This window comes from Molothrus ater, chromosome 1, assembly GCF_012460135.2.
Source record: "Molothrus ater isolate BHLD 08-10-18 breed brown headed cowbird chromosome 1, BPBGC_Mater_1.1, whole genome shotgun sequence".
NCBI classification, from domain to species: Eukaryota; Metazoa; Chordata; class Aves; order Passeriformes; family Icteridae; genus Molothrus; species Molothrus ater.
Genome location: NC_050478.2, coordinates 68,333,098 through 68,345,459, shown reverse-complemented (window position 1 = coordinate 68,345,459; position 12,362 = coordinate 68,333,098). Strand labels below are relative to the sequence as shown.

The following is a 12,362-nucleotide window of genomic DNA, read 5'->3' as shown; positions in this document are numbered from 1 at the left end:
ATAGGGTTGCTGCTGTGGTGAGGTTATTATTTTTAAATCCTGACATTCATATGTAAGTATATATTATAGGGAAGCTTCTGATTCAAAATTTGTATGGTATGAAACTGCAAAATATTGGTAAAATATATTCCAAGTAATGAATATACAACAAATTTCATCTTGTAAAAAGATGAAATTTTTCTGATACCCAGTATGGCTCTCCTGAGTGTTGCTTTGGATCGCCCGTAGGTTTTAACTGGAAGGACACTTTTGAAACTTGACTTTGAGAGCTGTCTTGTTTATAAACAGAAATAAACTGAAGAGGTTTAAAGGCTGCTTTTTTAAAAAAGTGTTTCTTCTACATATATCTGAAACTACATCACTACAAATTTTATTAACCAAGGTATCTACCAAATTTGCTAGTCTTTAAGCAAGCAAATCTTGGAGGTATTTCACCTATGATACATTTTCCATATAAACTATCACATTTGTCTGTTTCTCTTTTTTTACTGTCAGTCAGCAGTCTTGCTATGGTCAATCCTTTTAGTCTGTCATTTGTTGTATGTACAATATATTCATGCCCATTATAAATATTTTTCTGATTTCTTATGGCTTGCTGGTTTCACCACTAGTATTTTAATTGACTTTGTAGCTTACACTACATTTCACTTTTGATTTTGGTCTAATTCTCCTCTCCCTTTTTTTCTTTATCACTGGAAAAATTATTCGTGTTTAGCATCTGTAACTATGAGAACTTCCGAATTTTACTTTGCATTTCTAATACGTGTTCTTTATCTGATTTACCATCTCCCTGTATTCTTCCCAGTGTTCTTTACCTCCTATTTTCTTGTAAGTATAGCATATTCTCTTTTTCCCCTTAGTTTCTATTGACCTGTTTAACCATGTGGCATTAATTGAAGCTACATCTCACTCCTGAAGAAAATAATTCAATTACTGTATAAGTTTAGTTTCATTTTTACACTCTCTCCTTATGTCTGGGCTACCTTATTATTTGTCTGAAAAGTATTTAATGCAATATCTTTTTACATAACACAGCTATCTAAAATTGCACAGCATTCATCCCAGTAGAAATTAAATTTCAATTCTGTTCTGTTTGTTTAGTGGTTGGAATCTGACATGAACAGGTGGGTCCTGGGCAGGTTTCCGGAAACAACCAGTCATGTAATTCATCTATCATTCTGTCTTATCTGTGACATGTTTAAATGGTTTCCAAGTTGAAATTGAGCTCACAATTGTGGCTGCTTAAAGTGCTAGTCCCATTATTTTTGTGTCCACGATCTTTGATTTACTCAATAGAATTCTTCTGTCTTTTGTGTAGTGAATCCCCTTGATATTTTTGGTTTCTCTGTGTGTTCTTAATAGATTGTTCCCTAAGGCAAGATTTAGCATTGTAAGCATCTACTGTACCTAAAAATGTTCAGACCCTGTCACCCATGAACCACCTCTTAGTAAATATCAGTCTGAGCACAGCTTTATGAACTTCCTGCTGAACACGAGGCTTCAGTAATGGACTTTGGAATTGCAGCAGTGGGAGTTGTAACAACCTGCTACCCCAAACTTCAAATGGAGATTTCTTTTTTTCCTTTTTCCTACTTTTTAAAATTAACAGGTTGTGGATCTAAGTCCTTCCATGAATTTGCAATGTTTATATATTTAAAAATCTATGAATTTGCTCTTGAACTGTGAACATATCAGTATTACTCCCATGGAAAGATGTGCTCCTGCCCACATCACTAAATAATCAAATAAACCTTACTTTCCTATTGCCAGCTGCACAAGCTGTAAAATTCTCTCTCACTGCACACTTTGATTTAAAATATCAGACATGATACACGTTGATTATGGTTTTTGTGTAGCAACAATCGTTATGGTACCCAGCTAAAGCTCCCTTGGTTTTGGTAGGGTTGATGGTAGTTGCTGTATCCTGGTCTCTGAGACAGACCTTAACTGTGGTTTGTCTTTTATGAAACTTGTTTGGAAATTCGCTTTAAACCACATGTTTTTCTCTTGGTTGGTTGTTTTCTCTGCCACAGATGTAACTTCCTAATTTCTTAATATTTTTTTCCTGCCCCTTCAAAATGTCAGCCTCCTAGTATTAGTCTTTGTAGTTCAGAGGCTGTAGTTTCATATTTATACATTGGTGCTGCTGAAATAGTATGTCCCACTTAACTATCACCGTGCTAGTTCTGTTGCTTCTTTAGCTATCTCTTTGTATAGCAATAGTATCTTTGTTGGTACTTGTATTTTAATCTAGATACTAATAATTTCTGTAAAGAAAAAAATCCAGTATTTCATAAAAACAGATTCTTAGAGGAAAAAATAGCTTTTGGGGATAGGGACCACCTGTAGCTAATAATCTTGGCTTCTATATTCCTTGTTTTGTAGCCTGAGGGAAGCCACTTTGGCAACTCTGAACCATTTTCTATGTATGGCAGCCAGTTAACTACTTAATTAGTGGTTTATGGACTTATCAGTTCAGGTTTTTTGTCCGTGAGATTTTTCCTTTGATAATTTGTTCATAAATATGACAACAGCCAATGCAGTAGAAAGCCTAAGGTCTTCTACAGATGCCTATTGCTTTCCTCAGCAGTATGAAGAGCATGCACCCAAATAGAACCCATACAGCTCACTGCCTCCAGCCCTTCCAGCTGCTGGCTGAGATGCCTTCTCTGCTCACTGCTTGAAGCTGTGGTTATTTTCCTGTGATGTATCATGGGCATTTTTTTGGGGGGGGGGGGAAGGGTTATTTATTTGCCACTTTGTTGCAAAATGCAATGAAAACTTATGATGGATGTTTTCCCAAGACTTGTGGCCATCATCATAGAATGGTTTGGGGTGGAAGGGGCCTTAGAGATAATCCAGTTCCCACCCCTCTGCCAGGGGCAGAGACATCTTCCATTAGACCCCATTGTTCCAAGCCCTATCCAGCCTGGCCTTGAACACTTTCAGGGGCAGAGCATCCACAAATTCTCTGGGCAGCCTGTTCCAGTGCCTCTAGATTTGTTCCAGCAGATCTGTGTCCTTCTTACACTGTGCACCATGTTCAAGATCTTTGCTGTCTCTGCAAATCCCAGGTGTGGAGAGCTTCTCTACTTGTGCTATGGTCAGGGCAAAATGATGTGAAGACAAATGCCTCCTGGGCTTTCTAGTGATTTCTTGCAGTGATACAGGAAAAAACCTAATTGAGCAAACATGTAATGTTTTTCTTCATGCAAAGCATCTGATCGGAGTCTTACTCTTGGTAGTCTTCTACTGTTGACTTAAGGACTTTCTCTGAGTGGTTTTTTTTTTTATTTTATTATTTTGGTGGACTATTTATTTGATGATGATTATTACTATTAGGATCTTATTGGATATGCTTCACAAGTTCTCCAGTTGAGGTGGGTCCTAATACGTGCTGATCCTAGCTAGTATAGCTAGAAGACAGGAGAGACCAGATTCAGCTTGAAAGCACAGGTTGTCACTCCTTTCCATCATGCTTCCTTTCAGGTGTTGCCAGTAGATGGTATCCTCTGCAACAGTATAAAAGGGCAGATTGGGCAAGGTAAATGTGATACTGTTCTGAATTAATTTTTCAGTTCAGGGCATCTGACTATCCAGCACGTGTTGCATGGATACTTTATGATACTTTTCATCTCCTATTGCTCAGAGGTCCCTGTGTTTACACTTTCCCAAGACCTGTAATCTTCTTTTCACCTTATTTTCTCCCACTGGTGCCAATGCCCAGCTCTTGATTTTTGCACTACACCCCTTCAGGTAGCAGAAGGGGTCAAGGAGCTGGCATCTCTCTTGCATAAGTGCAAGGGTCAGGACTAAATACCCAAGCACTGCAATGTTTAGTTTTTCACTTGAGGGTTTTGGGAACCTATTAGAAAAGTCAGAGACTCCTCTTTTGCCCTTCCTCTTCCCACCCCAGCCAGTTATTTCTTCCAAGGTCAGTAATTTCTGATAAGAGGGTGCTGCTGCAGAACAGTCTGCCCGTGTATACATTATGTATTGCAGGTTTCTCACGTATAAAGTGTAGCTGGTGGTGTTAGGGCACACAGCTGTGTGCCCTTGGTGTACTGGAAGATGGCTTCAGGTGCATTTGCCACCTCTTAATGAGCCTCTTTTTGAATATCCCACGGGAGGTCGAGACAGCTTCTATGAATAGCAGACATCAGATAATGGCTGGAAAAATGCATGTACCTTTTTGAGGTAGATACATAAAAATAGAGGTGCCTTTTTCCAGCAGGGATGCTCACTCCAGCACTCTGATCTTGGGGTTCCCTGGAAAGTTTAACACATGCACATCAGTGTCTTGAACCTGTTGAAGTCCTGAGTCTTCCCTGTTTACTACTTTTCTGCATTGAAATGCCAAATGGTTTTTGGCACAGTTGTGAGTGGAGTTCTTGCAAAGTCTAGTGTTGAAAGCCTGGTGGTCTATGTGATAAGTATGAACCTCTCAATTAGTATTCACATTAGTTTTTGAAAAGAAGGTTAATGTAAGTGTTCTGCCAGTAAAGTATTATAGCCATCTATTTAAATTTCATTCATAATCTAGCTAAGGTGTTTTAGAATGTTTTAATGTCCTTACAAGCATTATATAATGTGTACTATGGCATGTATATGTTTGTGTCTATAAGTGAAACTACTGGGATGTCTTTTGCCAGTATGTGTTTTAGAGAAGCCTTACATTGGGACACTGATATCCTACAGAAAGAGAGCCATTTTCACATCACTCAGGGGACTGGATTAAATTGCAGTGAAGTGCTCTTAATATAGAATGTCTTCACCTTAGGAGGAGTTAGTATGAAATAGCTGGGTATACTTCAAGTTTAAACCTTAGCCTATTTTGCAATAGCTTCCCTCTGTAGATGAGCCCCAAGAGATGTCCTTGCTTAACTCTCAAATTTTAGAGCATTTTGAATGAATGCTGTGGTATCATAACCCACAGCTCCAAAAATACCAAGATAGGAGAGTTTTCCCTTATGAAATGTTCCCAGTATTAAAATATCTCAAAAAGGAGTCTGTAACCTGGGAAAGGTTTTTCTGATTTGACTTACTCATGAAAAAAAGAAATGAAACTAACTCTTTGCTTCCCACATCAAATACTTTAGTGCATGCTACTGTGAAATATGGCTGGGATTTCTTTACTGGAGTAATACTGGAGGCACTTAGGAATTTTTATCTATATTTTTTCCTTACAGCCATCTAAAATGGTGAGAACAGTCATGTACTGTTTTCTATTTGTCAATAGCATCTTGACTATAGATTCAGTGGAAGACAAATCACTCCAAAAACAGACTAAAAATGCAGTGGGAGGGGAAAGGAGAACAGTTCTAATTTATCTTGATCCATGATAAAGGAGAAGAAGATTTTGCTACCTGAGGAGTGTTTGTTTTTCTAATTTTGGTGAAATAATAAGAATGGAGATGTATTTAGAAAACATTTTGGAGTTGTTAGGAGTGGAACATTTTCTTTCCACTGTGAGACTGGAAAGTTTACTTAATACATTTTGCATAAAAATGCACAGTTCCTCTTCAAAGACAGTAAAACTTAAGCATACTCCGTAAAAGATACGTTGCCAATTTATCTATTATTAATGTTATCCTTGTTGCTTTTGTGAGCATGGTGTTAGCAAATCTTAGGTCTAGTATTTTGTTGTTTCCATCTTTTAACATATGTAATTTTTTTAAATTATCATTTCCACTTATACAATATAAAGCAGTCAGGCTAATGTAAACCTATTTAACTCAAGGGTGAAGAAATGCCATTTTCTCTTGTATTGGTTGCCCACTTCCAGTAATACAATTTTATGTTCTGATTAGTTGCATTTTTGGTTGGCATTACGAGTTTATCTTCACATGGATGTTTATGTTCTGAAAAGGAAAGACATCCAAAACCAAAAATAATTTATAGTCTATAACCTACTAGAGTCCAATATGACCAGTAATGCTGCCCTATTCCTAACAATATTAAAATAACATATAAATATATTTGATGCTCTGAGTAATCTAAGAAACACAGAAAAATATCTACACAAGGGGGGAAAAGGCTGTTGTAGACAATATTACTCTAAATGTGACATGGCAACCAGGATTAAAAGCTAGTCTAAGATAGAAAAACTTCAAAAGTTGAGTAGAGAAATATTACTGGGCCACATGTGTGTTATTCTCTTCTCATATTAATTTTGTCCACAACAGCAGTGTCCTGTAAGAAATACAGGTTTAATAGGAGCAGTGTTTCCAAGTTACGTTTACAATTAATACCTATACAAAATATATGGAAAAGAGTTGTAACTAAACAGCAGGAGAAAAGAACTTTTTAGGAGTCGAAGGTAGACATTAACAATCAAGCATGCCAGCCACTGCATGACTGCTTGCTGCTGAGTTGTAGTTTCCTGTTGCTGTTGTTCCACCAAGTTCTATCATAATCAAAACAGTTAATCTCTTCTTAAAACCTGTAGTCCTTGTACTGAAATGTGGCATATTTCCAAAAACAACAGAAGATGGCTGAAGAACATCTACTGGTTGCCTGTGTACCTATTTCCTTGAAACAGAATCAGAAGTGGTTCACTTCATTTAGCAAGGAGAGTGTTGCAGGGCACAAACACTCCCTCCCCACAGTAAGGGTTTTGATGAGGGTATCAGCAGCACGGTATTGCAGTCATTATGAGCCTATGATTTGAAGGAATATTGTCCTTTTCCCACCCCCTCTCCTCCAGGGCATCTTTGGGGATGCCTGTTCTGATGCTGGGGTGTGCACAACTTACTGCTGGTTGGTTTGGGCTCTGTATCAAGGGAACACCGTGTTCTGGAAGGAATTAACTGAAGTTGCATCTTTCTTACATAAGTGACCAGCACATTTTGAACGCTCTTTCAGAAACACAGAGCAAATCAGCATTTTAGGTGAAATGTATAATAAATTGAGACTTCTTTTTCTTGCAAATACTTATTGTGACATTTCAAAGTGGAACTTTTGTTTGATTCAAAATTGTAAATGCTATTAATATGCATACTCAGACAAAAAATAAGCACATACATAGGAGGTTTAGAATCCTCATTTTTAGTTTCTCTAGTCTGTGCTAATACACTACAATTCTAAGATGTTTTCTGTGTAATCACTGAAGAAGTGGAAAAAATACTGGAAGCTCTTCTGTATTATGTTTGCATTGTGGTATTGCTGTCTGGAATTCCTGTCTCCTGTGAAATATTTGATGTAGTACAGAGTTAAGACTGGAAAAGCTTAACAGTGTTTACAGTTAGAGACTGCTAATACATATGAACATGTAACAAAACACCTCTGTTTGTAGGCAAAAAATTAAATGTGAGGCGACCTGCACTGGACAACTAATTTTGAACTCTTGTGAATTATACATACAGGGTACAATGAAGAAGTAAAAGTACAGAAAGAATTTAAGGAAAAAAATGTAACTTACTTCTAGCACCAGATTTTAATTTCTTTTTTCATTGAAAATTCAAGTTGTTTTTACTAATCAGTTTTCCAGATCATATTGTTCCCTGTCTGGTACTTGAGCTGTAATTAGTGATAGTTGCAGTTTTATTTCTGCAGTTAACACTTTAAGACATTGCTGCTGGTGGTGTTTGTTCATTTGCTTATTCAAGTGGAACGCTTCTCATTAACCCCTTCATCACTTAGTGTAGGAAAGGACATAAGTGGTGCCAGGAGGGTACAGGAAAGACATAGGAGTTCCAAAAGCTCCTTGTGAACACATCAGGCTTCTCTGAAAATACTGAGTGATTTCATGAGTAAAATGAGAGCTGACTTTCAGTGCAGATGAATGCCAGGCATTGAGGAGGGGACAAAACAGGCTTACATACCAAACTGTGCCTATAGCAAAACATAAAACGGTGTCTGGTTCCCTGGTTCCTGGCTATGTGTTGCTGCTCAGGGAAATGACATTGGGTTTGTTTTGGATAGTTTTCTGCAAGCATCTGTTTGGTGGTAGTTTATAAAAAAAAACAAACCCCATATTGAATATTGTGTCCCATTTTGGGCCCTGTTCCAAGAGTTAATAGAAGAGGAAGAAGCATGGAGAAGAATGGCAGGCTTGGACTGGCTTCTGGAAGAAGAAAAGGGAAGTAAGACTGGGGCTAGTCAATCTGGAGAAGGGTTCTGATGAAAGGAATGAAGAAACTTAACATGTATGTTCCAGACCTTGCTACCAAGAGATACTTTGGAAGACAAACCCATAGTGGCTTCAAAAATAAATTGGACAATCCCGTGGAGAAGATTAATTTAAATACATGGGGTTTGGTGCAGCCTATGATTCTGGGCATGCAAATTTAGTAATTGCTGAGTTTCTGGTGGCTGGAGTTAAAGAAAATACTCAGACAGTATTGTTCACACCTCTCATGTTCTTGTGCTTGTTCCTTAGGCATCTGTGCTAAGCTTTCAGAGACAGCATACTCTGTCAGTCAAACCTTGAATTAAGAGAACCAACACATATGTACCCAAAAGGAAGTGTGCAAAAGAAGCTTTGCTGGTTTTAGACCATCTCTTTGGATGTATCCCCAATATTGTTGCAGGGAGGGGAGTATTTGTATTCAAGGTTTGATATGTAAGCTAAACTGAACTTCTCAGTAGTAGTGAGGCATGAATATCTTAGAGAGGTGCTTGGGATTTTAATTTTGCTTTGTTGTAAAGTGAGCGTAACTTGTGTTTTTAACAAAACCACCTTTGTTCTGCCCCTTTCCCAAAACTGGTATTTTGTGTCTGTCTTCCTTTGGATAAGACTAGTTCTTTTCTTATCTGTTGCTCATAGCTTTAGTTTTTTTCCCTCCAAGGGCAGTTGCCTGAAATTGCTGTCTGTTACCAGGTTTTGGTCAACAGCTGCAGAACAAAGTATTCCTTAATTTCCTTTTGCATCTGTATAGTGAAGCTTTGGCTTTGTCCAGTAGTACTACTGTCTTCAGCTCTGAGATCACATTGTTAACAATCTGCAGGTGGAAAGGTTTTTATATAACTATAAGCTGTTTGTTTGCACTTTAAGCAAACAGTTCTTCATTAGTTGACAATATCCAGGGTAAACTGCCTTTTTTTCCAAGTCCTTACTTATTTTTTGAAGCTCAGTTTGAAAGGAGAGGGCCGTAGGGTTTTATCTTTGTTATGCTATCTCTATTATCGTCTTAAAATGCAGAACTGCTTTTGGTTTGTTACAAAACTCTGTTTTAAAATACTAAAATACAGCTGTAATTATCCTGAAGATAAGTCACCTTAACATAAAGTTTTCATGTAAGGAAATCTCTGGCAATACAATTAATTCTCAGTTGAACTTTATTTTCATCCCTGTTTGCTGTACCATGTGTTCAAGACTGAGCAGTAAAACCACCTTTGCCTATGTACTTAAAAAATGAAATACTGCTTTATGCTCTCTGAGTTGTCCCTTTGCTTCCAAGGACCAAACACCAAGAGAGAGAGCCCCCTGTGCTGTCAGGTATAAAGGGTCCCAAACTTCCATCGGTAATGACAAGCATTAACAAATATGTGTTAAACCTTTCTGTGCCATATTCTGGTATGTACTGGCTGGCTGAGTCTCCCTGTGCAGAATTATGGTTTCTAAAGCTGACAGATTTTTTTATTCCAGTCCAAGTATCCTGGAAGTGTGTTTACATGATTGGAAAGAGGAGACTTCTTCCTCTTCCAGAATTGCAGCTGTCCCTTGCTTGTGGTTTGAAACTCCAACTATTGATAAGTGTAGACAGGGTTTATATAAAAAATTAGGAGGTCTCTTGCCAGTTCAATAAGCATGAAAATTGGCCTGTGGTGTTTACATCTTGATCTTTCTTCCCAGAAGTTTTGTCTCTCAAAGTATATAATCATTGTCTCTTGCATCTCAAAAGAATTTTCTGGTATTTGAGTATATCTTTGGAAGAATGAGTCGTGAGAAAATACAGGCTCAAAGGTCTTGCACAAGTTTACTGGCTTCTTGTTTTGGCTTAGTCTAGTCTGTCCTGCTCTCCCAATTCTCCATGGTTTTCACTATGGCTAGGACAAAAGACTTAAAAAACTTTGATCAGGATTTAAAAATCATAAGTTATTTCAGTTGTTTTAATTTACATTTCCTATGGAAAACAAGCCAGTGATACCATTTCGTCTTGTGTTCCTAATGAAATATGGGGCAACATTGGTGTTCCTGCAAATTCCCTTTCAAGAGAATTATTTTAAAGGAATGTAATTGCCATAGTATGGTTTCAAAAAAAGTTGAAAGCCTTTCTCATCAAATTCATATTTAGTATGCACCAAATATTTATTTATTCTGCTGAAATGAAATCAAAAGGAATTTTATAAGCCATGGAAAATTTCGGAACAAATGTGAAATTTTTTTGTCAATACAAAATACTAATCTTCCATTTCATTTTGTTCATCTCTGTCTCTGAAACTGATCTCAAACTGAATCCAGTTTCTTACTCTTCACTTTAAACAACTAAAAAATTCTGAATTGTCTTTAACTTCTTCACAAAAAGTGAGATGGTAAGAGGAGTAAATCACTAATACAACAAGAAAGACCTTAAAAAATAGAATAAAATCTTATTATTGTATGTATCCTTAAACAGACAACTTGCCTAATTAATCATAAAGTATTTATAATGAAATATTTATTTAAAATATTTTATATAAAAACTTCATTCATATCTAGAGACAATTTCTGCAATATAAGTAGGAAAATGTATAATGTTCTAATTTTTAATTAAATTTAGTCTCTTATTATCTTGCTCATACTTCATACGAGTCAAGGTAAGCAGCACTTGAATACAGTGGAATTATCAAGATATTGGACATTCCAGTTACTTAAGTGAGCCTCTTTAATGTCTTCATTGGATGCACAAGTGTTTGAAGTATGCTGTAGTTAAAACAAAATTTGAAATAATTTAATTTAAAAATATAACTTATTCAGAAAGATAATGACAAATTACAATAACATTTAATTAATAATTTACTTCTACACAGTTTAACTCTACTTCTTAAGACATCATATGCATGATGTTCTGAAGTACCTGTTAGTGAGATAAGGGCAGTGGCTTTCCAAAACATTTTAGTCTCAGAGCTCAGTTCTCAGGAAAAGTCTTTCAAAACTTTACTGTTTTGGACTCTAACACACTTTCCCAATATTTTTAACCCCCCTGTCCTATGCACACTCTATTACTTTAGTATGACAAATTTGGGGGATATTTTGCATGGAGACCCAAACATACAGAGGCATTATAGATCCAATGTTCTCTTATTTTCTCTAATGAATGGTAATTATTTGGTATTTTGTTTCTAATGGTCACTGCAGAAAAACCTGTCCCTTCTGTGACATGAGGAATGGCCTGTTTACTTGCATGCCTTCAAACTCCCTCTGTGTAAGGGATTGCGAACAAGACCAGCAAAACTTAATTGTCTATTCGCCAATTCCAGTAGCAAAAAATGTTTAAAAGATGAGAAAGATCTCATTGTCTATTAATCCATTAAAATATCCATCACTTCATGGGTCTTGTGCTCCTCTCAAAGAAGTATAGTCTGCATTTCTTCATTTCCATTTTTCTTTTAAAACTATTCTGCTTTTTATGATCTTGTCAATCGCATTCTTTATTTGGTTTATTCTAAGTGTCTTTTTCTTTATAATAACTTCTGATTGAAACAAAAGGCTTTTGCTTTCTCTTAACAATTTTGATGCTGTTAAATGACTTTAAAATGTTGGAAAGGGAGAAAGCAGACCATTAACCTACTGAAGTGGATTGGTATGAGGTTAAGTACACATTTCTCCCCTTCCAAAAATAAGTGTATGTAAATTGGTCTGTTTGACTTATTCTAATTGTATATTCTCAAAATGGTAAAATTAATTTCTTGAATCCCTTTGTCATTTCAATTTTGCTCTGTTCACAGTGTCTCTTTCAATAATTTCTAGGAGACTGAGTTTCATATTTACTGTGTGGTCTTAATATGAGCATGTTTTCATGCTAATAGGGGTTTTGAGATGGGTGAGCTATTCAAATGTAATTGTACTTGTTTAAACTCTGTCCAGGTACACCCACCTTTATGGAAGCATTAGCAGCCAATGGTACAACCAACATCCAGACATCTGTAACAGGAGTGACAGTCAGCAAGCGAAGGTTTATTGATGACAGGAGAGATCAGCCCTTTGATAAAAGGCTACGTTTCAGCGTGAGACAAACGGAGAGCGCGTACCGGTACAGAGACATTGTTGTCAGGAAACAAGATGGATTCACACACATTTTGCTATCAACAAAATCGTCAGAAAATAATTCATTAAATCCAGAGGTCAGAACAATTCTGATTTTGGGAGGGGATGGGAATTTGAAGTCCTTGCCTTTTTTCTGCTTGTTATTCAGGCACAAATGTACACAGAACACGAT

The 12,362-nt window shown here is 36.8% G+C and overlaps 1 protein-coding gene across 3 annotated transcripts in view; it reads left to right on the top strand.

Annotated features, from left to right (window-relative positions):
• The window catches only part of CDYL (chromodomain Y like), a 105,741-nt gene that overhangs the window by 82,071 nt on the left and 11,308 nt on the right, over positions 1–12,362 (top strand). For all 3 annotated transcript variants that reach the window (XM_054516437.1, XM_036378594.2, XM_054516435.1), the window contains one exon: positions 12,011–12,267. In XM_054516437.1, coding sequence (XP_054372412.1) covers positions 12,025–12,267 — 243 coding nt within the window. In that variant the 5' untranslated portion in view covers positions 12,011–12,024. The remainder of the gene's footprint in view (positions 1–12,010; positions 12,268–12,362) is intronic.